This window comes from Rattus rattus, chromosome 6 (genome assembly GCF_011064425.1).
Source record: "Rattus rattus isolate New Zealand chromosome 6, Rrattus_CSIRO_v1, whole genome shotgun sequence".
Classification (NCBI taxonomy): domain Eukaryota; kingdom Metazoa; phylum Chordata; class Mammalia; order Rodentia; family Muridae; genus Rattus; species Rattus rattus.
This window is the reverse complement of record NC_046159.1, coordinates 594,690-620,599: the sequence shown is the minus strand read 5'-3', so window position 1 is coordinate 620,599 and position 25,910 is coordinate 594,690. Positions and strand designations below refer to the sequence as shown.

Genomic DNA, 25,910 nt, shown 5'->3' with positions numbered 1-25,910 from the left:
TGTCCTCTGACCTCCACAAGCGTGTTGTGGTACATGTGCATACATACATGTGTATGTGCACGTGAGTGTAAACACACACACACACACAAATAAATGATGTGTGTAATTAGTTTTCAAAGATGAATCATCACAGTTGCTGGAACAAATTACGAAAAACTAAGAGACTATAACGACAGAAACGCATGCCTCCGCGGTCTTGGGGACAAGCTGCAGCAGTGTTGTGTGCCATTTGGAGCTCTAGGAAGGAGCCTTCCCCACCTCAGGCAGCTTCTGTTGTTGGCCAGCAGAACCCTCAACCCTCCAGTCTCTGCCTCTGTGGTTCCTCGCCTCCTTCCTGATTCTTCGCTTATAAGGGCAATGGGCTGGGGCCACTCTAACCATTGCCTCACGTCGACTTGATTGTGGCCGTCTATAATGAGCCCATTTGCACGCTCACATCCTGAGGTCCAGAATTTATGTTAACTTTGGGAGGAATGGGTACAGGTATTCAATCCAGGTCCAAGATGAATCCACCAGAAATAAAGAGCAAGCTACAAAAATGAAAAATATTCACGTGTGTGCGTTTCCCTTCCTGAGAGTAGTACTCTTTGTTTGTAGAAATGGCAGACAAAATGATGTGTATTTGACTCCTGAATTTTAAAATGCGTTCTCATCAGAAAATGACAGGAAGGGAAAGCCACACGGTTTAGAAAACAGTAGTTGCCTTAGCTCTAACGGGAGAAAGGGTGGATGTCATACTGTGTACACACAGTAGGTAGACGCTCACGGCAAGTGAGGAAGCCGTGGGACGTGATTGGATGTGGAGATGGGAAGGGCTAGAAGAGATAACTACAGGCGGTCCCTAAGGGTAGTACGTATTCAGCTTCGTAAATAATAAAATACTTTTGCATCTAAACGGCACACTCTCTATTTCTAACCACCAGAGTGGGGAAATAAAGAGGAAATTTGTGGATGTTCCCAGTCGCCTGTGCTACCTGCCCATGGGAATATGAATCAGTGTGCATCACGTGGAGGAAAAGAAAAGAATGAACGCGTGTCGAGAACTTCTAAAGCGTTCCCGCCCTTTGAGTAAAAATGCCTCTAACAAATTCAGCCATAAAAGAACAATCTGGAAATGCATAACACTTAAAAGATCAGATGGCAAGAGGGACCCCGGAATTGTGAGCTTCCTTCAGTGATGTTAGAAACGCTCTGGCTTCAGAGGTTGCAGAGTAACCCAGTGAAGTTAGTCTATGGGTAAAGGCTCTGTTTAAGACCCTGGGGGCCACGGGCAGGGTCTGATGAAGGGAAAAGGAGAGAACTCTGAAAGCCATACTACAGTCACAGGTCACTAGAGTGAGGAAAATACCTTCCATATCCAGGGTCCCCAACTCCTTATCTTTCTCCTCATTTACCTCAGTTCAGTACTAAAGGCACTCAGAAATCCAGGTCTCATTGACTGAGCCCATATCTCACTTAATAAACCCATATGCTATTGACTGAACCTAGATTCCATTGGCTGACCCTGCATCCTATACACTGGACCCTCTTCCGACTGACTGAGCCCATGTCTCATTGACAGAGTCTGGGTGCCCCCTCATCACATTGGCTGGGCCTGTTGCCCATTGGCTAAGCCAACACCACATTGGTTGACCATGCAGTAAAGTGGGAGTTCTGCTATGGATATTGGAAATCCAGTCTATATATTTACTGAAACCGCGAATACTGGGAACCCAGTCCACATATGTACTAGATCCTTAACACTCCAAATCTTTTTTTTTTAAATTTCATCTTCAAATGACTCGGAAGTACTTTTGACTTAAAGGTTTTTGTTTTTGTTTTTTTGTTGTTTTGTTTTGTTTTGTTTTTCTGGCCAGAGCTACATAGTAAGACCTTATCAAAATAAAAATATATTCGTATATGATTTCATTTAAAGAATACAGATACAGACAGCAAGTGCTCTTGAGAACTGTCCCAGTGATTTAAAAACATGCTTATTGCACTTCTCCTGTTAGAGCTAAGGCAGCTGCTGTTTTCCAAACACTGTGGCTTCTCCCTCTTCCCTTTTCTGAGTTATATTTTTAATCTTTTCTAAAAAGATCGTGAATTAATTTTATGATCACCATTTTTCATCAGAACCGGCAAACAATGTTAGTTCAACAAAAACAGGAATTAATGAAGGTAAGCAGGGGGGAAGAGAACGGATATCCGTGTAGCTTCGCCTTTGCTGTTTAGAGATAGTTTTAAAAGACTTAACTCCCACTGCCACATCTGGCTTTTCCGTTGCAGGTGTAACTTGCGGCCAGTGACTGCGTGGGCACAGGGGGCATAAGGAACTACTTTTCATTGAATATTTTATGTATTTACATTTCAAATGTTATCCCCTTTTCTGGTTACCCCAGCCCATCCCCCCTCCCCTGCTACCAGGGGTAAGGGATGCTCTTACTCCCTCCCACCCACTCCCACCTCACCACCCTGACATTCCCCTACACTGGGGAAACGAGCCTTTACAAGAGCAAGGGCCTCTCCGCCCACTGATGCCAAGCAAGGCCATCCTCTGCTATATATGTAGCTGGAGCCATGGGTCGTTGCTCCATGTGTACTCATTGATTAGTGGTGATTTAGTCCCTGGGAGCTGTAGGGTGTCTGGTTGGTTAATATTGTCATTCTACCTATGGGGTTGCAAACCCCTTCAGCTCATAAGGAGCTATTTTAGTTTGAATCCAGAGCTTGTATCTGTCCTAGGTAATACATAAAGGAGTGTGTGTGTGTGTGTGTGTGTGTGTGTGTGTGTGTGTGTGTGTGTGTTAAAGTACATGATTACATAGAATCTTACTTAAGGCTAGTAGGCAAATTAATTCGTTTATATTCCATTAGTTAGTCTTCTCGTTGCCGTGGTTAAACACCCCATATGAAGCACCCTCCCGGAGAGAGGCCGTGTTTGCTTGTGGTCTGAGGATACCTCATCCATCGTGGCCAGACGTGGTGGCAGGAATTGATCTCAGCCACAGCCACGTGAGGCAGCTTACTCACATTCGAGCAACTCAAAATCAATGCAGACAGGCAGCGGGGACCGGTGATAAGCCAAGAGCTGTCCCCTGTGACCTATTTACCCAGCGAGACTCGACTTCCTAAAGGGTTCCCAAGTGTCCCCCAAATAGTGCCACAGAACCAAACACAGAGGGGGCCATGTCATGTTCAAACCACATGGAGCACGGAGGAAGAAAAGCACATTGGGCATAGCCATTACATACAAAGAAAAATACAGGTCCGCAGACAGTGTGCGTCTGCCCTCTCCCTGACTGACCAGTCATCAGGTCACCTGCTACTTTAAGTTAAAACGCCATTAGCATCTTAAGTGGATAACTTTTCCTGTCAACTGTGACAAGAATTCATTCTAAGCTCCACAGTGGCTCCCCCTCTCCCCCCCTCATTTCTTCCTAAATGTCAGAGATTTTCTCTTATGCCAAATTAGACATTTTTCTAATGCAAATCAATTCCCCAAAGAACGATGTTGGAGTTGAGCAGAGAGGAACCTGCGGTCTCTCGTGTGTGAGGCTGTCTCTGCCTCAGCCTCTCAAGAGTCTGACTGACAGTTCGTCTGCCCCAGCCTGTTGAAAACCACAGACAGGATATGTTTAACATATAACAATAAATGCAAGTCACCAACGGTGGTGGCTAACACTGCCAACTTGACAGTGTCCAAAGTCACCCAGAGACAAGCACCTGGTCACACCTCGAAGGTGAGGTGGGGAGGCCGGTACCTCGCATGGGCCAGGGCCTCAGGCTGCACAGAAAAGAGAGAGACCACTGAGCAGGACCATTCATCTCTCTCTGCTTCCAGGCTCCCGGGCTGCAGGTGGGATTGGGTATCGTCCAGCTGTCTCAAGCCCCTGCCACCAAGATGGATGGCACCTTAACCATGAACCGAAATAATCCCATCCCTCCTTAAGTTCTTCTTGTCAAGTATTCTGTCCAGCAGTGATAAATGTAACTAAAATGACAATTTTTTTTTCACTTACCGTTTATATACATTTATTTGGTCTCTTACCCTAACACACGGCAGTCGAGAGTTTGGGACATGCTATCGTATGGCCCCATACTATTTTTTTTAATTGGACTTTCTTTCCTATATTTGAAAAGTGAATAAAGGACAGTAGTATATGTATATTTTGGAGAAGTAATAGAGTAGCTGATATATGTGTGTGTGTGTTTGGATATAAAAATGTATTTGATATATATACATATATATATATATATATATATATATATACAAGTGAATAAAGGACAGTAGTATACGTATATTTTGGAGAAGTAATAGAGTAGCTGATATATGTGTGTGTATGTGTTTGGATATAAAAATGTATTTGATATATATATATATATATTTCACACATACACAAATGCATACATATATACTTTTTTGCCTAAGCAGACAGTATCTCAGGACAGATTGGGAGAAACCGCTGTTTGCCCTGTATCCAAAATAGGTGTGGGCAGGGAAAAGAGTTCCCTCTAAACACTGACGTAATCTGCTCACACTTGGATCATCACCACATGCAATGAAAATAGAAGTTCTGTTTTCGACAACGGTAATAGAATTAACTCCGAGACTCTGATTTAGCCCGGCAACGGAATCGACAGGATCCCAGCCTGCTGGCTTGGGGCTGTTGTTGGCAGTCTACTATTTGAAATAATTGGAGGTGAGATACACGGGTGTATAATTAGTCCTTGGTGCTCAATGTAGCCAGTGAGACCTTCTTGCCGCTGACTCTTAGCTGTTTTCTCTGCTCAATGCACATTCATCGTGGCAGGTACAGAATAGACCGGCGAGAGGAAGGGCCTGACTTTTGTTCCCCTTTCCTTTGTTACCTCAGGAACTCTACAAGATGGAGGTCTTGGGTCGCCCGATTTCATCCTGCTGTTTGTCTGCTCCACCATTTTCTATTCCACCCTGGTGGTCTTTCTCTTTATTCTCCCTGTTTTCATTCTGTCTTTCCTTGTTTCAGGCGAGGGCTGATTTGGAAAATTAGTGTGGCGATGATGTTGATCAGAAAGAGCAGCCTGGAGACAGGCTGTCTTGATGGACGTATCCTCAAATCACGAGAAAACATGGCCTTTCTTCCAGGAAGTTGCTTCTTTGAGGTGTTTGACCACAGTAAGGAGAAAAGAAACTATTAGAACAAATGGATTAGCTTATTTTCCTAGTGACCATAAATAAGATTCCATAGAATTATGTACTTCAGCATAAACATACACATACCTGTACGTGTGTTTACCCAAGACAAACGCATGCTCTGAATTCAAGCTCCCTGTTCCTATGCTGTCGTTACCACAACTCATGTCTGCCATGGAAAAACCAAGTGTGTGTGTATGTGTGAATGTGTATGAGAGTGTGTGTGTGTGAGAGTATGTGTGAGTGTGTATGTGAGTGTGTGAAAGTATGTGCGAATGTGTGAGTGTGTGAGAGTGTGTGTGAGAGTATGTGTGAGTGTGTGTATGTGTGTATGTGTGAGTGAGTGTGAGTGTGTATGTGAGTGTGTGTGAATGCATGTGGGTGTAGGGTGTATGTGTGAGTGTGTAAAAGTATGTGTGAATGTGTGAGTGTGTGAGGGTATGTGTGAGTGTGTATATGTTTGTTTATGTGTGAGTGAGTGTGAGTGTGTATGTGAGTGTGTGTGGGTGTGTTTGGGTATGTATGTGTATATGAGTATGTGTGTGTATGTGAGTGTGTGTGAGTGTATGAGTGCGTGAGAGTGTGTGTGTATGTATGTGAATGTGTATGTGAGTGTGTGTGGGTGTATGTGTGTATGTGTGTGTGTGTGTGTGTGTCAGTAACAAGCTGTTTAAAGATATATCTTCTCACCCTCCAAAACCAAAACATTAGCCACAAATAAAAGCAGCAGTAGTCATAAAAGCTGCAGGGGGTATCCAGGAACAAACCTCAGGGTGCACATTCACTCTCTGCACCCTAGTGAGCCGTTTTGAGAGTCATGGTATTGCCACGGTTCCATTAGGAAACACAGAAATCGTCTAGAGGACAGATGGAACAGGAGACGGCCAGGGCTGAGCCAGAGCAGCTGTGGTTCTCAGGGACAGCAGACAGATCCCAGGTATGAGAGTGGCCAGCAGCCTCACTGCAGAGCAGACAGATCCCAGGTGTGAGAGTGGCCAGCAGCCTCATTGCAGAGCAGACAGATCCCAGGTGTGAGAGTGGCCAGCAGCCTCATTGCAGAGCAGACAGATCCCAGGTGTGAGAGTGGCCAGCAGCCTCACTGCAGAGCAGACAGATCCCAGGTGTGAGAGTGGCCAGCAGCCTCATTGCAGAGCAGACAGATCCCAGGTGTGAGAGTGGCCGGCAGCCTCATTGCAGAGCAGAGACGTCAGCCCCTCCTCTGCAGACAGGAGCTCTGGGTCTGAGATCAGACTCATTGCAGTAGGCACTCTAACTGAGGGACAGTGGAGGGAGCTAATAAGGTCCATGGAGACAGGAGAAGGGACCTCCTGAGAGGCTCTGGAGGAGTTCTGTGTTTCTTTAGAGACACTAAAATATGTTGAAGTAGCAAATATTGGGTGTGTGTGTTCCTTTTCTTCTCTTTTGCTAGCCATGAAAATGGAAACATTGTTGAAGGTGATTCTCTCAGTCTCTCTGTCTCTCTGCCCCCCTCCCTCCCTTCCTCCCCCCACCCCCATGTGTGTATATGTGTGTGTGTGGCTTCTTCACATGTACCTGCGTGTACACTTTTATTCTTGTTTCTAGTGTGTACACAGGATAGAAACCAGCGTGTTAATGGAGGCTGACTCTGGGTGGCAGATCCGTTTGGAGGTTATGATTCTTCCTCCGTTTTTACATTTACGTCATCTATATCCACCCCGATCTATGTCTCCGCCACCCTTCGGCGTGTATTAATATACATTTAATATATGTCGAGTATACTGCTTTGTACTTAGTTTTATTGCCTAATCTTTTACCATTAAACAATGACCAGTTTGCTTTTTGTAGCCAGGAGGAAGTAATTAAATGGTGTTAAAGAATAAATGGGTCCCTTCGCTCCTAGTAGGATGTGAATGGCACCTGTCTCGCCTTGTCTGTTTTCACTCAGGGTTTGGAAGTGACTTCCATTCTGGAGTATACGCTTTTAGTCAAGCTTCTCAGAAATCATCCTGCAGAACTTACGGGGAGCTGAATTCCCACGCAAACATTCCATTCACAAGCTTAGGCGTCCTGGGTTGGGATTATACACAAAGCACACTCTGGTTCTGTTTTGGTCTGCAGGAGGAGAATGCGCCTGGGGAGTGGCAGGGCGCTTTCCAGTATTCACAGTCAATCCCCAGTGGATTTGAAAAGTGAGGGTCAAGACTGGTGGTTGATTTTGTTTCCAATGTAGTGGACTCTGGGCATGGGAAGAAACGTTGTTACTCTGGAGGAAATGGAAACTCTTTACAACTGGATCCTGGACACGCTCATACATCCGTGGCAGCCTCAGAAGTAGCCCTTCTCGTCTAAGTGGATACTCCAGCTGCTCTCCCCTGGCTTGCAGGCTCACTCTTCAGCAGCCTGGCCAGTTCGGCAGTGATTAGCTCATGGTTTCATAGTAGAAGTTCCCATCAAGGGGGCTTCCCCACACATTGTCTTATACTTAGACTAGCCAACATTCAGTCTGCTAAAGCCCTAGCTAGAGGCAGGGTGGGCAGAGCAAAGCTATACATTGTCATATCCTGTCCCCAGTGATGCACTTCCCCCAGCAAGGTGCCATGTCCTAAAGCTTCCCTAACCTCCCCAAAGAGCGCCACCAACTGGGGACAACACACTATAATATATGAGCTTCTGGGATATTTCCATTGAAACGACCACGCTCTCCTACCTTTTTAGCCCAAGTTGAGTCCCTGTCAAAAAAAAAGGGGGAGAGGGGAATTCAACCAATTTTTTGATTTTTCAGCTGAAAAGTAATGAGAGGCTATAAACATATAATAAGATGTCACGTAATTTAGATTTGTGGTGTTTTGTTGGCAAAAACGTTCATTTCCATAATGCTTGGGTAGTGAAGGCCATCATTATGTAAGTAAATGTGGTATCCAGAACAAATGAACACTGTATTAAGAATACTCAATGCAAGAATAGTGCAATTAATTACTCTGGAGCCTGCACGGCACAGCAAAGCTCTTTGACGTAAAACAGAAAATATTTCATTTTATACCATTCTGAGGGGGAGGGAGTCTCATTCTCCTGTCAAACCCCACTTATATTTGGCCTTCTCGTCCTCGATATCAGACAGATTCTTTGATATTCGTGTTCTACTGTAAATGGGCTCTACCGTCATTTTAAAGATTTGTTTTTATGTAACGTATGTGAGTATTCGCCTGCATGGATGTATACGTGCTCCATGTGTGTCTGGTGTGCCCAGTGAGCAGATGTTGATGCTGGATGAGATGGGGTTAGAGTTACAGATGATCGTGAGCCACCACGTGGGTGCTAAGAACTGAACCCAGGTCCTCTGCAAGAGCAGAAAGTGCTTTGAACTGCTGGGCCGTATCTCCAGCCCAGAGTTTTATTTTTAATTGTGTGTGTGTGTGTGTGTGTGTGTGTGTGTGTGTGTGTGTGTGTGTGTGTACACGTTCTCTCCATAAGCCAGCACAAAGCATCCAGTTCCCTGGTGCTGGAGTTACAGGCAGTTGTGAGGTAGTTGTGAGCCTCCCAACATGGATTCTGAGAACTGAATCCAGATTCTTCTCAAGAGGAACAGCTGTTCTTGGCGACTGGGCCATCCCTCCTGCTCCGAAGTGAGTTTCTCATGAATTACCTTGCTTTACCATTCTCTCTTACTGTCTGCTCATTCTGCCTCATTGCTTCTGGCTATTCTTGGAAAGGCTGTAAGATTAGTCATGGGTTTGAATTTTGACTGACAGAAATAACGAGATCTGAACAGCTACTGGCCTGGGCCCTCTAGTCCTCGTCTGAAAGGACATGCCGGCCATGCCCTGTTTAGTACACAGATTCTCTCCTAAGTTCTCACTCAGTTCCACAGGGGAGACATTTCTGTAGGAGTCTTTCAGATGCTGCATTGGTCGTTCGTCCCAAGAAAGAGGAAAGGACAGACATATGCAGTGTGTCCTTCCTGGAATGCTGTATGTGGGAGCTTGCCTTGTCCACACAAGGGTCCTGTTAATTAGGGGCTTCCTCATCTCCTCTTTTTTTTTTTTCGGAGCTGGGGATCGAACCCAGGGCCTTGCGCTTGCTAGGCAAGCGCTCTACCACTGAGCTAAATCCCCAACCCCCCCTCATCCCCTCTTAATTAGAAGAAACGGTGGGATGTGAAGACACAAAATGCCTGGTGTGATGTTACACTTCCCCTGTAGAAGCGACACATACTGTCTTCTCAAAGTAGCTTCTCTCTTCTCTATCACCAGATATCACATGGAACCTAGCAGGTATGTTAAACATACAGAAGCACATGTGACAGAATTAACACACACACACACACACACACACACACACACACACACACACGTTGTTTTATGTCAACAGGGTCATAATCCTTTTTATCTAAAGGGTGGCATTCAGGTTGGAGAAATGGCTCAGTGGTTAGAGCACTTGCTGCTGCTGCTGCTGCAGGACCTGGGTTTAGTCCCAGAATCAACACAATGGCTCGCAACCATCTGTAACTCCAGTTCCAGGGGGTTTGACTCCCTTCTCTGACACCCCACAAACGCTGGCATGCATGTAGTATGCATGCAGGCAGAACACTCATACATGTAAAATAAAATAAAATTAATAAGTCTTTTTAAAAAATGGTGGGCATTCCACAGGTTAGGGCACACCTCTTTCTGTATGGCCTCAATATGAATCGGTGTCAGTTTTTCGGGTTGATTATGGCTTTACTTCACGTGCAAAAGCAGGTACATTAGCATGACGGTTGCTCTAGGCACAGCAAAAGAGAGAAGGGTGCTTACAGCCAGAACCATTTTCCTTCGTTCTTGAAAAAGAGATTCCTATGTTCTAGGCAGCTCCTGAGATTAAAGCTGCCTGTGTGATTTCTTAGAAGGCTTGGTATTTCCAGAAATTAGCATAATTTGTTTACAAAAAAGATGAGCTAGCATCTGATGAGGGACTTGTAGGCAATGCTGCCATTTTGGTGTCTAATTACTCTCTTTCTGGTTTCAGGCAGGGGATGTGTTAGAATTTGAAAAAAAAAAAACAGTGATAGAAAATGGTGTTTGATGGACAATCAAACGTCTCTTGCATTATAGTGGTTTTCCTGAAAATCGAGGAGACTTTTGCTTGCTTGTATCATGCCTTGAAGTGACTTAAATTCGTGTTGTGGTAACGGCACAAATGTACTTGGCCGTTGACTTCGGCCATTGACCTTAGTCATTCAACAAGTACTTCCTAGTTCCCTACCCTAAAGAGGTACAGCACTGAGCTGAAAGGACACAGGTGTGAAGAAAGGACATTAACAATTCAGTAAAGAAGACAGGAAAGTGAAGGTGATCACACAGGACCAAGTGCTAAGAGGAGCTCAGTGATGAGACGATGTAAAGTTAGACACCCTAACCTGAATGATGAGTCCTGAGGAATCGTGGGAGCCGCTAGGGCAGGCAGAAGGACCAGCCAGTACCTGCTGAAGCCAGAGAAGCCAGATTCAGTGACCGGTGGGGCAACCCAAGGCAGCCAGCTGCTGCTGGTGACAAGAAGAGCTGGAGGAGTAGGCAGGGGTTACATCATGAAGGGCTTAACTACCTGGATGACTTGGACTCCGTTGAAGCTGATAAAAAGTCACTGAAGAACCCCCCCCCCCCGCTCTTTTTCCACTTTCACCCCTGGGGTTGGATGTGCATGTGCGTGTGTATGTTTTTTTTGTGAGGGAACACACGTGTGTGGTTGCACATGTATGTGAAAGCCCAATGTTGATGTTGGTTGATCACGCTTTGTGCAGACATGGGATAAATGCTGTGTGGATATGGTAACCAACCCACGATTCCAGCCTAGGAGTTTCCACAGGAGCCCACCCCACCACTTCCAGCATTCGTATGGGCTCTGAGGATCAAACATAGTTCTTCCTGCTTCAAGAGAAACCCTTCGATCACCATTCCCAGCCCTAAAGATGTACGCTTTAGGAGTATACAAAATGCACGTCTCACCTCAGCGGCTAAGAGAGACGGTTTATTCTCGAGGCGCATATGAGCAACCATGGCCTGGGGACACGGATTCAGATTTCCCACAAGGATGAGTTCAGCTGCAGAAGAGGTTTAACGAGATCATGAGGTTGTATAAGCTACATACAGAACAAAGGAAAGCCTAGGTCATTCATTCACCAAACGCTTCTGTGGGGACCACAGGTAGGCAGGTTAAAACAGAGCGGCAAGACCAGAGTAAGTCTCGGACAGTATCCGATGACAGTTTTAGCTTTCGTGTTGGTGGAAGCAGAGTGGTCTGCTAAGAGTGCGTTTTAAAGGTTTTAATAGTTATAAAGATATTAAGTCAGACACAGGAATAGTGACGCTAGGCTGAAAAAAAGATGGTGTTAAGTCTGCACCGTTCTGACTCCCCACGGTCATGAAACTCTAATCAGTCCACAGAGGGGAGATTTGTTTGTGCTAATTTGTTTTCAATCAGAAAAGACTTGGGCAAGTGACAGCGTGGGGACGAGAGTCAACGGAAAGTAGACCCGGATAGAGGTGAAGGCTACTTAGAAGATGTTGTGCATGGGGTCCTGGAGAAAGTAAGGGTTGAAGCTCAGGTCACAAGTGAATAGATGTCAGTCAGCAGGAGAGTGGGATGTGACTTTCCATAGGAAAAATCACCATCCAGGTACCCTTCGCAAAGCTGCAGCAGGCTTAAATGGCATGCCTTAAGCCAGAGCTTTGGTGTGTGAGTGTCAGGTATGTGTGTGGTATCTGCACCTGTGTGTTATCTGCACCTGTGTGTTATCTGCACCTGGGTGGTATATGCATCTGTGTGGTATATGCACCTGTGTGGTATATGCACCTGGGTGGTATATGCACCTGGGTGGTATCTGCACCTGGGTGGTATACGCACCTGGGTGGTATACGCACCTGGGTGGTCATAGGTGTGTGCTTGTGCTTGCACAGGGGATAGGGGAGGACATTGGGTGTCTTTTTCATTCATTCTGTATTGAATGAAACTGGGGTCCCTGGTATGTGAGAACACACCTGGCATGTTACACGAGTGCTGGGAATCCAAACTCAGGCCCTCACCCCTCACCCATGTGCAGCAAGTGTTCTCACCCGCTGAACCATCTTCCCAGCCTCCTAAGCGGAAATCTGTAGACTGTTTCTGTTATTTAATTGTGTCACTTTTTACCCCAGATTATCACTAATGTCACAAATAAGAATCCAGGCTGGTTTAGAACTCAGAGATCTACCTGTCTCTCTCTGCCTCCCAAGTACTGGAAGTAAAGGTGTGCACACCACTGTGCCCCACCCACAAGTCTGTTTTGGAAGCAATTATGCTATCAGTCCTTTGCTTAATGGATTTTGCTGTTATAGTGTAGAGCTTTTGATGTCCCCAGGTCTACAGACGTCCCTTGCGTTTGAATGTGGGTACCCTGTTCTGTCTGAAGTTAATTTTTCTGAATGGTGGGCAAACATTTATCTTAGTTCTGACTGTTGATTACCTGGCGGTCGTGGTACAGTGTACAGTCTCGCAAACGCTGGTTTGAAACTTCATCGATCAGGTGCAGAGTTGTCCAGTGTGAAGTGTTGTACCCTGTGTCTGGGGCCTCCTGAGTTACTGTGGTTCTACACACAGTTTGGCACTGGGAGCCGCCTCTCCCCCAGTCCCGCCCTACCCTCTCCACCACTCCTTCACTGAATGTGGTCCTGAATACACGCTCTGATTTAGTTCACACCTTTCCTGTGAGATGCAGACTCATCTCAAGTTTTACTCAGTTGAGACTATGTTTAATTTACACGTGTATGTGGGGAAGACTTTTTCAATCCACAGACCACAAGAAGCTCAAGAAGAAGGATGACCAAAATGCAGATGCTCCCACTCCTTCTTTAAAAGGGGAACAAAAATATCCATAAGAGGGGATTTGGAGGCAAAGTTTAGAGCAGAGACTGAAGGAACAGCCATTCAGAGCCTGCCCCACATGTGGCCCATACATATACAGCCAGCAAAACTAGATAAGATGAAGTTAAGAAGTGCATGCTGACAGGAACTGGATGTAGATCTCCTGAGAGACACACCCAGAGCTTATCCAATACAGAAGTCAATGCTAGCAGCAAACCATCGAACCCCCTTGAGGGGGAATTAGAGGAAGTATTAAAAGAGCTGAAGGGGCTTGATACCCCATAAAAACAAACAATGCCTACCAACCATAGCTTCCAGGGACTAAACCACTACCCAAAGACTATATATATGGACTGACCCTGGGCTCCAACTGCATAGGTAGCAGAGAATAGCCTTGTTGGGGCACCAGTGGAAGGGGAAGCCCTTGGTCCTGCTAAGGTTGGACTCCCAGTGTAGGGGATTGTTGGGGGGACAAGGGAGTGGATGTGGATGGGGGTCTTATGGACAGGAAACCAGGAAAGGGAATGACATTTGAAATGTAAATAAAGAAATGTATCTAATAAAAGCATATTATTAATAAATTAATAATAAAATTAAAAAAAATAATTAGAAACACACTATCCATTTTAATGTCTCTGTGAAATATTGCATATTTGTTAGATTTGTCTCAGGTTATTTGGGGCTGTGTTACAATAATAATTTAAATATTTTATTAGTATATTTGTTAAAAAAAAGTCCTCCATGACTGCTGTGTAGTAAGATGGTCTTGCTCATGTATCTGCTGGCTCCAGTAAATATTTCAGTTGGCTTTGCTGTACACACTGTCTTTATGTGTCTGTCTTTATGTCGTTGAGTTCTTAATTTAATACCTTTTTGATGTGAGTGTGGCCTGTATAGCAGTAATTTCATAATACCGATTTCTCTTTTTTGACAAAATATGCAGGCACTTTTAGAAGCTTCTATTCTATATTTTAAAAATGTATATTTTTAAACTGAAGACTCACTTCATGGACCTATGAATTTTTAATATGTGGCTTTATATGTGTGTACATATGCATACATACATGTACACATACACATACATGTACACACATACATACATGGATGCATACATACGCACATGTATAATACACACATACACATATGTGTACATATATACATTCATGCATGTAAGCATTTAGATGCATAGTTACATGTACAATACACACATGCATACATGTATACATACAAGCATACAGATGCATTCACATACATACATGCATGTATACATACATATATGCATATATGCATACACACATACCTTCATACACATGCATATATGTGTATAATACAATCAAGCATCTATGCATACGTGCATATGTACATGTATACACACATACATACATACATGCATACATAACTTATTATCTTTTTAGTGACATAACATTTTCTTGGTCTTCTGAATTTGATCAATACAGTATTTTATAAAGTTTTCAGGATCTTAAAATTAAATGTTCTGTTTTATAAGAATAATGCACACCCACAGTTTTTAACAATCTAAAAGAACAATAAAGCTTTAAAAGAAAAGCAGCCATCCCCCCTCAGCCCTCCCTACACCCTCAAGTCATCTTTCAAAAAAAAAATCAATATTTTTTCCCAGTGTCTTTGGCTGACCTTTTTTTCTTCTTTGGTTTGAAAGCATCATGCTTAATTACAGTTTAAAAATTTCTAATGTATCTATTGATTTCTTGTGGGAAAATAAAGATTGATCTCTCTTCTCATGGCCCTCACAGCAGGCCTGTCCTGCACACTGTGCTTTGCCAAGTTCCCTGTTCAAGTCATGCCTTACAATCACGCAGCTCGCCAGGCAAAGAGCCTGTCATAGTATTTTCCATCCCACTCAACTTGTAAGTTTTTTCAGAGTCTTACAGAGCCCCTCTGTGCAGCACCGGTCTATGCCACATTCCTGTGGGAGACCCAGCAACTCCCTTGTGACTACCACAGCTTTTGGCCTGTTAGGGCAATCATGGATGTTGAGACAACCATCCTGGAGTCTTAGGCTTTTGCTCATCACTATCTGATGGATGGCTTTCAAGGCTACCATGCAGCTTTTGCCTAGAGAATCCCATTGCCAGAACCCATGTGTCTGTATTTTTTAACTGCCAACGATTCTTATTACCTAAATAACCCCCTTATAGCACCCTAATATTATAACAGACTAATATAGACTGCAGAGCATTTCTTTCCGAGCTTCTAATGACCTTGGTTCCTTCTGTTTCTGAGTTCCAGGTTGTTCCTCAGTGCTCTGAGGTGCTGACCCTCTCTTCTTGTGTCAGGCCCTGTTAAAGGTGGCCTTGGCTGAAGTTGCGACTGTGACACTCTAGGTTTCTCCTGGGTGGCTCCCAGGAGTCGTCGTGTGCAGTCACATGCAGACCTTTGTTCTTGGTGCTGGTGAAGTACATGCCATCGTTCCTCTGGGCAATGTGAGTCTGGCTGTGGAGGCTGTGTGCACAGAATGCTGCCAGTTTCCCCAGGGCTGAGCACACATCTGCCTGGACCTACTACGTCTTCTTCACCCATGCACCTATAACAGACAGAGCCTGGCTTTTGGGTCTGACCCACTTGTGTGCCCCTAGGGTCTCACAGTCACACTGACAACCTTGCTGACCGTTTGGGGTGCCCTCTTCCACAGTGTCTCCTGACGGTGGGCACAGGACACTGCCACCTTTTCTACTCTGCAAGTTGCTTCTTGCTTTGGTTTCTCTGTGGGGTTTCTGTCTTGTTTTGTTTTCTGTGAACAATTTTTAAGGAAGGGGTTTCCCAAAAACCTGGCAACCCATGGAGGGGGTCCCCAAAAGTCTGCCTTCTTTCTTGCTTTCACTGTGGATATGGATTTTTGAAAAACAATCGTTTGTCTTCTTTCTGGAGATTTGCTGAGGGGAGAGAGAAATAGAGCCTTTCTGGTTCTTGATCTTTCTCAGTTCATAATCCCAGCAATGTGTAATAACCAGCAACCCGTTCACCAAATAGTTCAATATTCTCATTAATGGAGACTTGGAGTAGTATATTCTGGGCCAGTGCTTTTGACTGTAAGTCCCACCAGTGTCCAGCCACTTGTCAGCTTTGCTGTGAATATTTTTAGAGCTAATTCCCTTTTATGGCCACTGTCCTACGTTTCTTGGTGATAGCGTTTCACTCCTTGGCACCAGCAATTTCGTTAGTATTCGTTAGTATCTGATGAGAGTCTAAGTCCACAGGTTTTCTTTTGCCTTTCTACTGTTTTATCTGTATTTCCAATATAGACAAAGTAAGAGAAAAGTAACATTTTGCTCCTCTAGAAATTATGTTGGAGTTTTCCTGTGAGGCATAAATTCATTTGTTAAGTATCTCAGTGTATTCATTAAATAAAGACTTATTTTCCCTTGTTTTAAAGTTTTGCTTTGCTTTTGAAACAAGGTCTGGAGGTGTAGCCCAGGATGGCCTGGAATTCTCTGGGTAGCCCCAGCTGGCCTCAAACGCAACCAACCCTCCTTCCTCAGCTTTGAACACTCAGATTACAGGCATGGGCAAAACTTTATGTGTTTTATCTTTATTTAATTTTAGTATACAGGCGGCTCCATTTAATTTTAGGATTGACACACAGCTCTTCTGAGGTAGATTAGAATGGGTAGAGGGCGGGATAGACGGATGGCTCATCTCCAGCCTTAAAGGATACACTGACTCTTACTGAGAAAGTCAGTACTTTTACTATTCCTAGTGTAATCATTGTTACTTTGTTCTTTGTTTATGTATCTGTCTGTTGTGCATGCGCATGAAGGTAGGCACTTGTGCACCACAGTCAAATCTCTCCTTCCACCCTGTGGTTTCCAGGATTGAAGTCAGGTTGCAACTTCAACCTGCCTATACCACTGAGCAGTCCTACCTGCTGTGTGTCCTACCTGCTGTGTGTCCTACCTGCTGTGTGTTGTGTTTTCCGGGAAGCAGTCTTCCATTCTGTAGCTCAGCATGGCCTGGACTTTACTAGCAGCTTAGGTTAGTAGGCAAACCATGATATTCCCCCTCCTTCAGATCACTCAGTACCGGGTGGACTTCAGCCACTGCAGCAGCTGAAGAATACCATTAAAAGGCTGAGTGAGGTGAAGGGGTTCGTTGTAAAGGTTTGGGTGGGGTCTTCACAACTCTGTAGAATGTCACTGGGGCATCGAATGGACGAGTGACTCTAGGTGTGTGTGGTAAGTGAGTGCTTGTGCACACAAAGGCTAGGAGCCAGCTGAGGGGCAGAAAGCAGCTGATGCCACTCCTCTGTGGTCCCCCATAGGACTTTATAATGAGTTAGCAAAATTCAAAACCAGCACTGTTAAGCTATTGATCAGTAAATAGGAACGATACCAGCTAGACTGCGAACAATTACAGAGTTGAGTTGAATTCTGCTTTAAAAGTATTTTTTATTACCCACTTTGTGTTTCTGTGTGTGTATCTGTCTGTGAATGTGCCACGGCGTGCCCGTAGAGTCCAGAGGACAACTTGCGGGAGGCGGTTCTGTCCTCGTGTCATTTGAACTCCGTGATTTGGAATCACGTTGTTATCCTTGGCAGTGGCACCTGTTTCTGCCGAACCATCTCACTGGCTCCAAACTGACTTCTTAATTAATGTTACTACTTAAATAGTGGGCTAAGTAAAAAATATCTCAAAATACAATATACAGATAGCGTGAAGAAAAATAAGAGTATAGCAAATTCAAAATGGTGCTCATTTTCAATGTTAAAAACTCAAAGAAATGGCAGTCACTTCTAAACTGGAAAACGTGGAGATAGTAAAACCAGATGCTCTTGTGTTCTGGGCATTTCCCGTGGTTCCCTGTGACAGTGCAGCCCACTGTGGGGAGAGATTATTGGTTCCTCTGGGGAACGGGGGACTCTGCATAGTAATCGAGGGCTGAAGGCAAATAAGGAAGGAGAATAACAGTCCCAGGGCACTGATGGCGGACAAGAGGCAGCATGTAGCTCACAGGGTGGCTATATCAAGAATTTTTAGAATCCAATTCCAGCCTATCGGAATAATCATTTCATGGCGTGTTCACACGCACCAAGGCAACATGGCATACTTGGAACAAACACATTTCTGAACTGCAACTACTAGTCAGGGAAGCTCGGGAAAGGAGGCCAGTTCCCGGGTCTAGAAGCCCGAGGAAGTGGTTCCCTAGAGGTGATATAGTCCACCTCAGAGTATGAACATTTGGGAAGAGGTATAAAGCTGGTCATGAGGGGCAAAGCGGAGAAGGATGCAGTTAGGGAGGCAGAGGTGCCGAAGGACTGGTGGAGACTGCTCACACGGTCACATGACTGCCTAGAACTCCAGCTTCAGGGGGTCCACACTGTACTGGCTGGTTTTGTGTGTCAACTTGACACAAGCTGGAGTTATCACAGGAAAAGGAGCCTCCAATGAGGCAATGCCTCCATGAGACCCAGCTGTAAGGCATTTTCTCAACTAGTGATCAAGTAGGAAGGACCCAGCCCATTGCGGGTGCTGCTATCCCTGGGCTGGTGGTCCTGGGTTCTATTAGAAAGAAAGCTGAGCAAGCCAGGGGGAGCGAGCCAGTCAGAAACATCTCTCCATGGCCTCTGCATCAGCTCCTGCCTCCTGACCTGTGTGAGTTCCAGTCCTGACTTCCTTTGGTGATGAACAGCAATGTGGAAGTGTCAGCTGACTGAACCCTTTTCTCCCCAACTTGCTTCTTGGTCATGATGTGTGTGCAGGAATAGAAACCCTGACTAAGACAGTGTCTTTCTCATTGCTGTGAGAAACACCTGGCAGCTTAGGGAAGCATTTGTCCTTCCCCGAGGGACAGGCGTGGCAGCAGGAGCAGGGGTGGCCGATTGTACCACGTGTGCAGTTAGGAAACAGAGAGATGAATGCTGGGGTTCGTCTGGCTTTCCTTCCTCTCTTCAGTCACTGGCCTCACATTCAGGGCGAGTCTTCCCTCCTTTCAAGAACCTTTCTAGAAATACCTTCATAGATACACACAGAAGTGTGTTTCCACGGTGAATATAATAAAGCCATTCAAATGGGAAACAACAATTAATCGTTGCATCTTCTAAGTGAGTGTCTCTCCCAGACCCAGGGAGTGACGGATACGAATGTCCCATGGTGGACTGACCAGAATTCCAGGCCATGGGGTATCAGTGAAGTCTGTAGGTTATTCTAGTCAAAGCACAGGACAGTTCAGTTAGGTCATCTGTGTGGTGTTTCTACATTGTTGGGAAGGCATTTTGGAATTTAGGAAGAGCAAAAGATGTGGGTGGGAAGGAGTAGAAATGATAGAGTTACTGAACAGAACCCACGTCCAACTTGGGAATTCATGAGAGAGATGTTGGTACCAGTCTAGAAAATGGTTAACCATGTTCCTTAGCTTCCCAGGACAATGGTTCTCAGCCTGTGGGTCCCGACCCCTTTGGCAGCCACATATCAGCTATCTACAAGTTGTAGTTATGAAGTTAACACCAAAATAACTTTGTAGTTGGGGTCGCCATAGCCTGAGGAACTGTAAAAGGTTGCGTCATCAGGAAGGTTGAGAACCACTGCTCTAGGAAATGACTTCTCCTGGAGACACAATGGTCATTTTTCCTTTGGTGGGTGCCCTGGGGGATTGGCTGTGTGGCTTCTGGGTCAAGGGCATGCGGGTAGTCTGGGAGGCCATCCTTCTGAGCTTAAGAAACCACCTTCCTTTCTCTTGACAGAGGCTTGCGGGTAGTCTGGGAGGCCATCCTTCTGAGCTTAAGAAACCACCTTCCTTTCTCTTGACAGAGGCTTGAGCCGTGACTGCCTCATTGCTTGGAATCTGGGTAGTCACGGTGAATCTCGCGCATCCACAACAGGCTTTGCCTCTGCTGCGTCGCTCCATTCTGCTCCTGGCTGTTGCTGCTCTCCCTGTGGAGAACATGAACCAGGACAACTAACCTCAAGTCTTACTGTACTGGTTCATTTCCTGCCTCTGCCCACTTCCCTCCTTACACCTCTTTCCCTCCCTCTCTCTCTCTCCCATCTCCCCTCTCCTCCTTTTCCCTCCCTCCCCTCCCCTTCCTCCCTCCCCTCTCTCTCCCCTGCCTTCCTTTCCCTCCCTCCCCTCCCCTTCCTTTCTTTCCTCCCCTCTCTCCCTCCCCTCTCCTCCTCCTCTTTCTCTCTTCTCCTACTTTCACTTCCTCCCTCCCTCCTTCCCCTTACCTCCTCTCTCCTTTCCTCCCTCCCTTCCCCTCCCCTCCTTCCTTTCCCATTCTCTCCCTCTTCTTCCCCCCCTCCCCTCTCCTCCTCTTCCCCTCCCTCCTCCTCCTCTCCCTCCCCTCTCCTCCCCCCTCCCCCTCCTCTCCCCTCCCCTCTCCTTCCCCCCCCTCTCCTTCTCCCCTCTTCTTCCCCCCCCTCTCCTTCCCCCCCCTCTCCTTCCCTCCCCTCTCCTTCCCTCCCCTCTCCTTCCCTCCCCTCTCCTTCCCTCCCTCCTCTCCTCCCTCCCCTCTCCTTCCCCTCCCTCCTCCTCCTCCCCCTCCCCTCCCCTCCCCCTCCCTCCCCCTCCCCTCCCTCCCCTCTCCTCCCCCCCCCTCCTCCTCCTCTCCCTCCCCTCTCCTCCTTCCCCTCCCTCCTCCTCCTCTCTCTACCCTCTCCTCCTTCCCTCCCTCCTCCTCTCTCCATCCCTCCTCCTCCTTCCCCTCTCTCCCTCCCCTCCCTCCTCCCCCTACTCTCCATCCCCCCTCCCATTTCCACCCTTCTCCTCTTCATTTTTATTTGTGCTATATCAGCAGCCTCTTATCTGGCCTCCCAGCTGCCAGCCCCTTACTTCCTAAACTTATCTCCTCCACCTTCCTTCGCCACCTGACACTGATACAAGCTGTGGGCAGCCACTGCAGCATGAAGGGCCCTCACTGCAGGGTGACAGTGAGAGCAGAATGTTAGAGATAGGGAGGTGTTTTACAGCAGCCTTATCTCCAGCCCCTGTCTGGCCCAGCCCCATCTTCCCGTCCCAGGACCGGCAAGCCTTCCTAATTTTCGTGGCATTCCCTGCACTTACCCATGACCTTGTAGCTTCATGCACATCTGTTCCCTTAGCAAGAGCTCTTGAAGTGTTATCCACTCCTTAGCCTTCTCCCACTTCACTCTCTTTCCAGGCACAACTTATTTGTCTCTGTTGTTGTTTGTTTTCCCCTGCACTCTACGGTCCCTCGTGCCGATAGATGGCAGCTGTATCAAGCATGGAACTTGGGGCACGTTATGTTGTGTTTGTTACACTTCTGTTTTCCTTAACGAAACTTGGATTTCTTGAGTTAAAAAAATGAGGCATTAGCGTGAGGAGATGGCTTGGCGGGAGATGCAGTTTAAGTATGAGGGTCAGAGGTCACATTTCTGGAACCCACGTAAAGCAGGCATCCGTGATCTCAGAGCTCACACGGTGGGATGAGGGACCAGAGCAACCGGGAAGCAGCCAGCTTGGTTTACACAGCTGCAAACAAAACCCAGAAACCTTGTCTCAACAACAACGTGGGCGGTCATGACGGACACCTAAGGTTGCCCTCTGACCCCTACAATACATAATATGCCCAAACTCACGTATACAAGCAAGATTAGTAAAACATTAAGTGAAGCCACAAACAAGCGATAATGGCATTTCTCTCCTGGCGCTTAGATGGCAGTCCACACTTTTCAGTTGCTTCCATTTGAATCAAAAATTCTTTGTGCAGGCAGCCACGGATGATCAGAGGGTAGTAGAATTCTCCAGAAAGGGATATGGGGTAGCTGTCTGCATGTGGTTACAACGGTAACAAAACATTCTTTTCCTGTGTGGTTGTGGTACGGCGTTCTGCCTCTCTGTCTGCGGTGCCCAGGCACTGCCAGCACACTGGCTAGAAAAGGCAAGGCAAAGTTCAGACCAGAGAGCCCACAGCCCGTGTTTCACTTTGAGGCATCAGACACCACTCCATGCGCGACCTGAAAGGGAAAGCGAGATCTGGAACGAACGCTGTGGTTCCTGGTTTCTTCTCTGGGAACCCTGGCACCTCCGTTGTACTGTCTGGAGGGGAAGACTGGGGTGGAGCTCTGTGGTCCCTGTTTATCGTCTGGGAGTCTGCACGCTAGGCAGGAAGGGGAAATTGGAGCCCAAGAGGAACGGAATCTGGTCCGATGGGGAACCAGTGCCGAGTAGCAGAAGAGCGAGAAATGAGAAGAGCCTTCTTTGGGAGTCTAAGGCATGGCTCTTCTAGGAGAAGGACTTCCCTGCAGTGATCTTCAAAGCAGCAGCTCCCTGAGATGATCCTTGCTTGTTCATATTGCTTTGTTGGGAGTGGATGTGGGCACATGCATTTTATTCAGGGTGAACAAGGGATTATATAACCTCCTGGGGAAGGGCGTGAGAATATCCAGGAAGGGAAGGTCATTGGCTAAGTCTATCTAGATGCCTCATTAGCGTGGAGAAGAACTCTAGGTGCTATCCTGTGGGTCTGCATGCCCATGATCCTCTCAGATTGAGGTTACATGTTCCAGAGCAGGCATGAAGAGGCTGGGATGGGGCTGTTCCGCTCCTACTTCAGATCGCTGAGATCCCCGGGCTTTGAGCATGCGTCACTGTGGGATGATGTCATCACGCAGTACTGCCTGGAGCAAAAGACCGGTTCTCAGGCCTGTCTACGAGTGCAACATGCCCTATGTGTAGTCTTAAAGTTACAACATTGGAAAACTAAGCGTTCCTAGAACATGGCGTTTTGATGGAAAGTTGACTTACAAGTAATTCTTTTTAATGCTTAGAGGAAGTAACCAGTTGTATGTTTCTGCCACACCACACGTGTGGCTTTTGCTGCCGCCCCCACCGCCCCAGCCTCCAATCTATATGAATTCACAAATATTAAATCATTTTACATTCTAGGAGAGAACAAAACGAACAGTTGTTCTTAGTCTAGGAGAGCTTCATTAAGGAATGTCGATGAGTTCAAGGTAGGAGTGTTGGACGAGATGGGGTATTTGAAGAGAGGTTTGAAGTGAAATGTTTTTTGCGTGTTCTGTTTGATGACCTGAGCTTTCCCAGGCCTGCGTGAGCGGGCTTTGGTATGTCTGTGTGTCTGAGGTTTAATTTGAGCCTTTCGTTTCCCATAGATTTGAAAACCTGCTGTGGTCCAGAAAGAAGTTTGTGGACAACATGAAGATCTATAACCACAGTTACATATACATGCCTGCCTTTTCTATGAAGACGGGAACAGAGCCGTCTCTCCGTGTGTACTACACCCTGAAAGATGCTGGAGCCAATCAAACAGTGCTTTTTGCTAACCCCAACTTTCTTCGGAACATTGGAAAGTTCTGGAAGGGTAGGGGGATCCATGCCAAGCGCCTGTCTACAGGACTCTTTTTGGTGAGCGCAGCCTTGGGCCTTTGTGAGGAGGTGTCCATCTACGGCTTCTGGCCCTTCTCCGTGAACATGCAAGGGGAACCTATCAGCCACCATTACTATGACAACGTCTTGCCCTTCTCAGGCTTCCATGCCATGCCCGAGGAGTTTCTTCAACTCTGGTATCTTCATAAAATGGGCGCACTGAGGATGCAGCTGGACCCATGTGAGGAGCCGTCGCCGCCACAGCCCACTTCCTAGGGACTGCAGAAGAAGAAAGGACTGGATGGGGGTATTTTTTTGCTAGATTTTTTTTATGTGACTTTCAAAAGGAGCTGCCAAAGTGTGTCATGGATTGGCGTGATAGGAAACGAACAAAAACCCGAGCAAAACTGCTTTTGATGTTGGCTTGGGGACCAATAAGAAATCAAATGTTCCGGGGAGTGTTTTTATAGAGTGCTGTGGATTTGCAAGTGGGAAGATCCCAAGGAGGCAACGCTGGCAGAACACGTGTGTGTGGATTCAAATCTGGAAGACCAGAGGAACTGTAGCTGCTGAGGCCGATGGGTTTCATCATGGCAGCATGCGGGAGATGCTGGGGATGCGGGGGATGCGGGGGATGCTGGGGATGCAGGAGATGCTGGGGATGCAGGAGATGCTGGGGATGCTGGGGATGCGGGGGATGCTGGGGATGCGGGAGATGCTGGGGATGCAGGAGATGCTGGGGATGCTGGGGATGTGGGGGATGCTGGGGATGCAGGAGATGCTGGGGTATTGCTGACTGTCAATATACACTGGCGTCATAAACATTTTTAAGACCTGTCTTATTGAGACTGACATTAGAACTATAGGTTTTAAAAAAATTATTATTGATTTTTTTTTTTTTTGCCCTGTTTAGGGCTGTGGGCAGGTGATGGTATAGACTTTCAGAACCCTTCCTGCTGATTATTGTGATTCATTAAAACAAGTCTAGGATGACTCTAGTCCCCTCCACTAGTGTGGTTTTTAAATAAGAATCGCTCCTTGCCTCCTTTTGGCTACGTCTTACTTAGCATGAAGCTCCGTTGAGTTTAGACGGTGTTGATTCATTGTCTAGGCCACGAGAGCTGCTCCTTCCTCACATCAAAAGTTGGGAGAGAAACTCAATTTTAGGTTACATCAGCCCATCAACCCTGTTATTTTCACAGAGTCAGTGGACATGCAGTTACATTGTTTACTTGTAAAGTAGCGAAAGTGTCTTCCTCACAGAGAGTGACAGCTTGGTCTATAAGATAGACAAGAAGGCAGGGCCTTTTCCTCTCTAACATAAATATTTCCTTTCAAGATAACTCATGTGTGTATACATGTATGTCTGCACATAGACATATATGTGTATACATATATTCATATATATGTATATCCTGCATGAGTTATCTTATATACATATATATATATATGTATGTATGTATACACACATGAATAGAGATACATACACTCTGACACTCTCTACAAAGTAATCAAAGATCAGTACTGAGTGTGCATGGCCTGGAGTCTGCAACCAGTATTGGAGAGCCACAGAGACAGAGTATGGAATCCCTTCCTTGTTGACATAAGTCAACCTGGCATGCAGTTGGTGTCAGTTTGCATGCCAGCAGGGGGTGCAAGGCTTACCTTAAATACAATCAGAATGAGAACTCCTCTCTTACTCGTACTGCCTCCCTCTGTCCCCAAATTCCATGAATGGACCCTGTGTCGAGCATAGTGACATGTGACGTGAGTCATGCAAGGAAGCAGGTAGGAGCCGCCAGCTGTTTATTTCCTTAATGTCGGGTGGGGCTGATCCAGCAGCTTGGTAATACAGCTTTGACACAGCCCAGAAGCTTTCCCTGGTGGATTCTGGCCCAGTGTGCTTACTGTAGGTAAGGGGGCGAGCTGGGAGATCTCTCATGATCTCTGTACCTTGAGCTGCGCTAAGCACCAAAGAGATGAGGGTACTCGTGTGTATGCTTTGAACTGCTGCCATGATGGAGGTGAAATCGACTCACACGCTCTGCTTCATCTTGAAGGTAGAAATCTGACACTTCGGCCATGTCTATGAAAAACAGGGGACTTTAAAAAGAGGCTCAACGTACAAGAGAACAAAGCTGCCTTAGGGTGTGGGGGAATTTCCAAAAAGGATCAAATATTCAGTGTCCTATACAAATAGCATTTGAACTGAGGAGACTGGGTGGCCTCACAGGTCGTGCTGATGTTCGGGAAGCTCGCCGCTGGGCAGAGCTGGCTTAGTGTTTCCATCTTGCGTGACAGCATCAGGACATCCAGAAGGGAGCATGACCTGTGTTAGTCATCTCTGGGCCACCCGGACTATAACCCCTGTTTTGAGCTACTGGTATTTAATGATTATCTAGGAAAGAATGCATGTTCACTAGTAAACTTCATTAAAAGTGTAAAAGGGCTAAGAAAACATCACACACCGAGATTACTTAAATGTGCATTCAGATGAATGCAATATTTGGTCAAGATCTAAACAAGAAGCCCATAAACACTCTCGTCACTGAGAATGCTCTCTGGGAGTTTTGGCTC

General features: G+C 46.2%; 1 protein-coding gene across 1 annotated transcript in view; it reads left to right on the top strand.

The window, feature by feature from the left end:
* St8sia1 (ST8 alpha-N-acetyl-neuraminide alpha-2,8-sialyltransferase 1) overlaps nt 1–23,861 on the top strand; it is a 129,207-nt gene extending 105,346 nt beyond the window's left edge. The window contains exon 5 of the mRNA XM_032905371.1: nt 23,120–23,861. Coding sequence (XP_032761262.1) covers nt 23,120–23,609 — 490 coding nt within the window. The 3' untranslated portion in view covers nt 23,610–23,861. The remainder of the gene's footprint in view (nt 1–23,119) is intronic.
* The last annotated feature ends 2,049 nt before the right edge of the window (nt 23,862–25,910 follow it).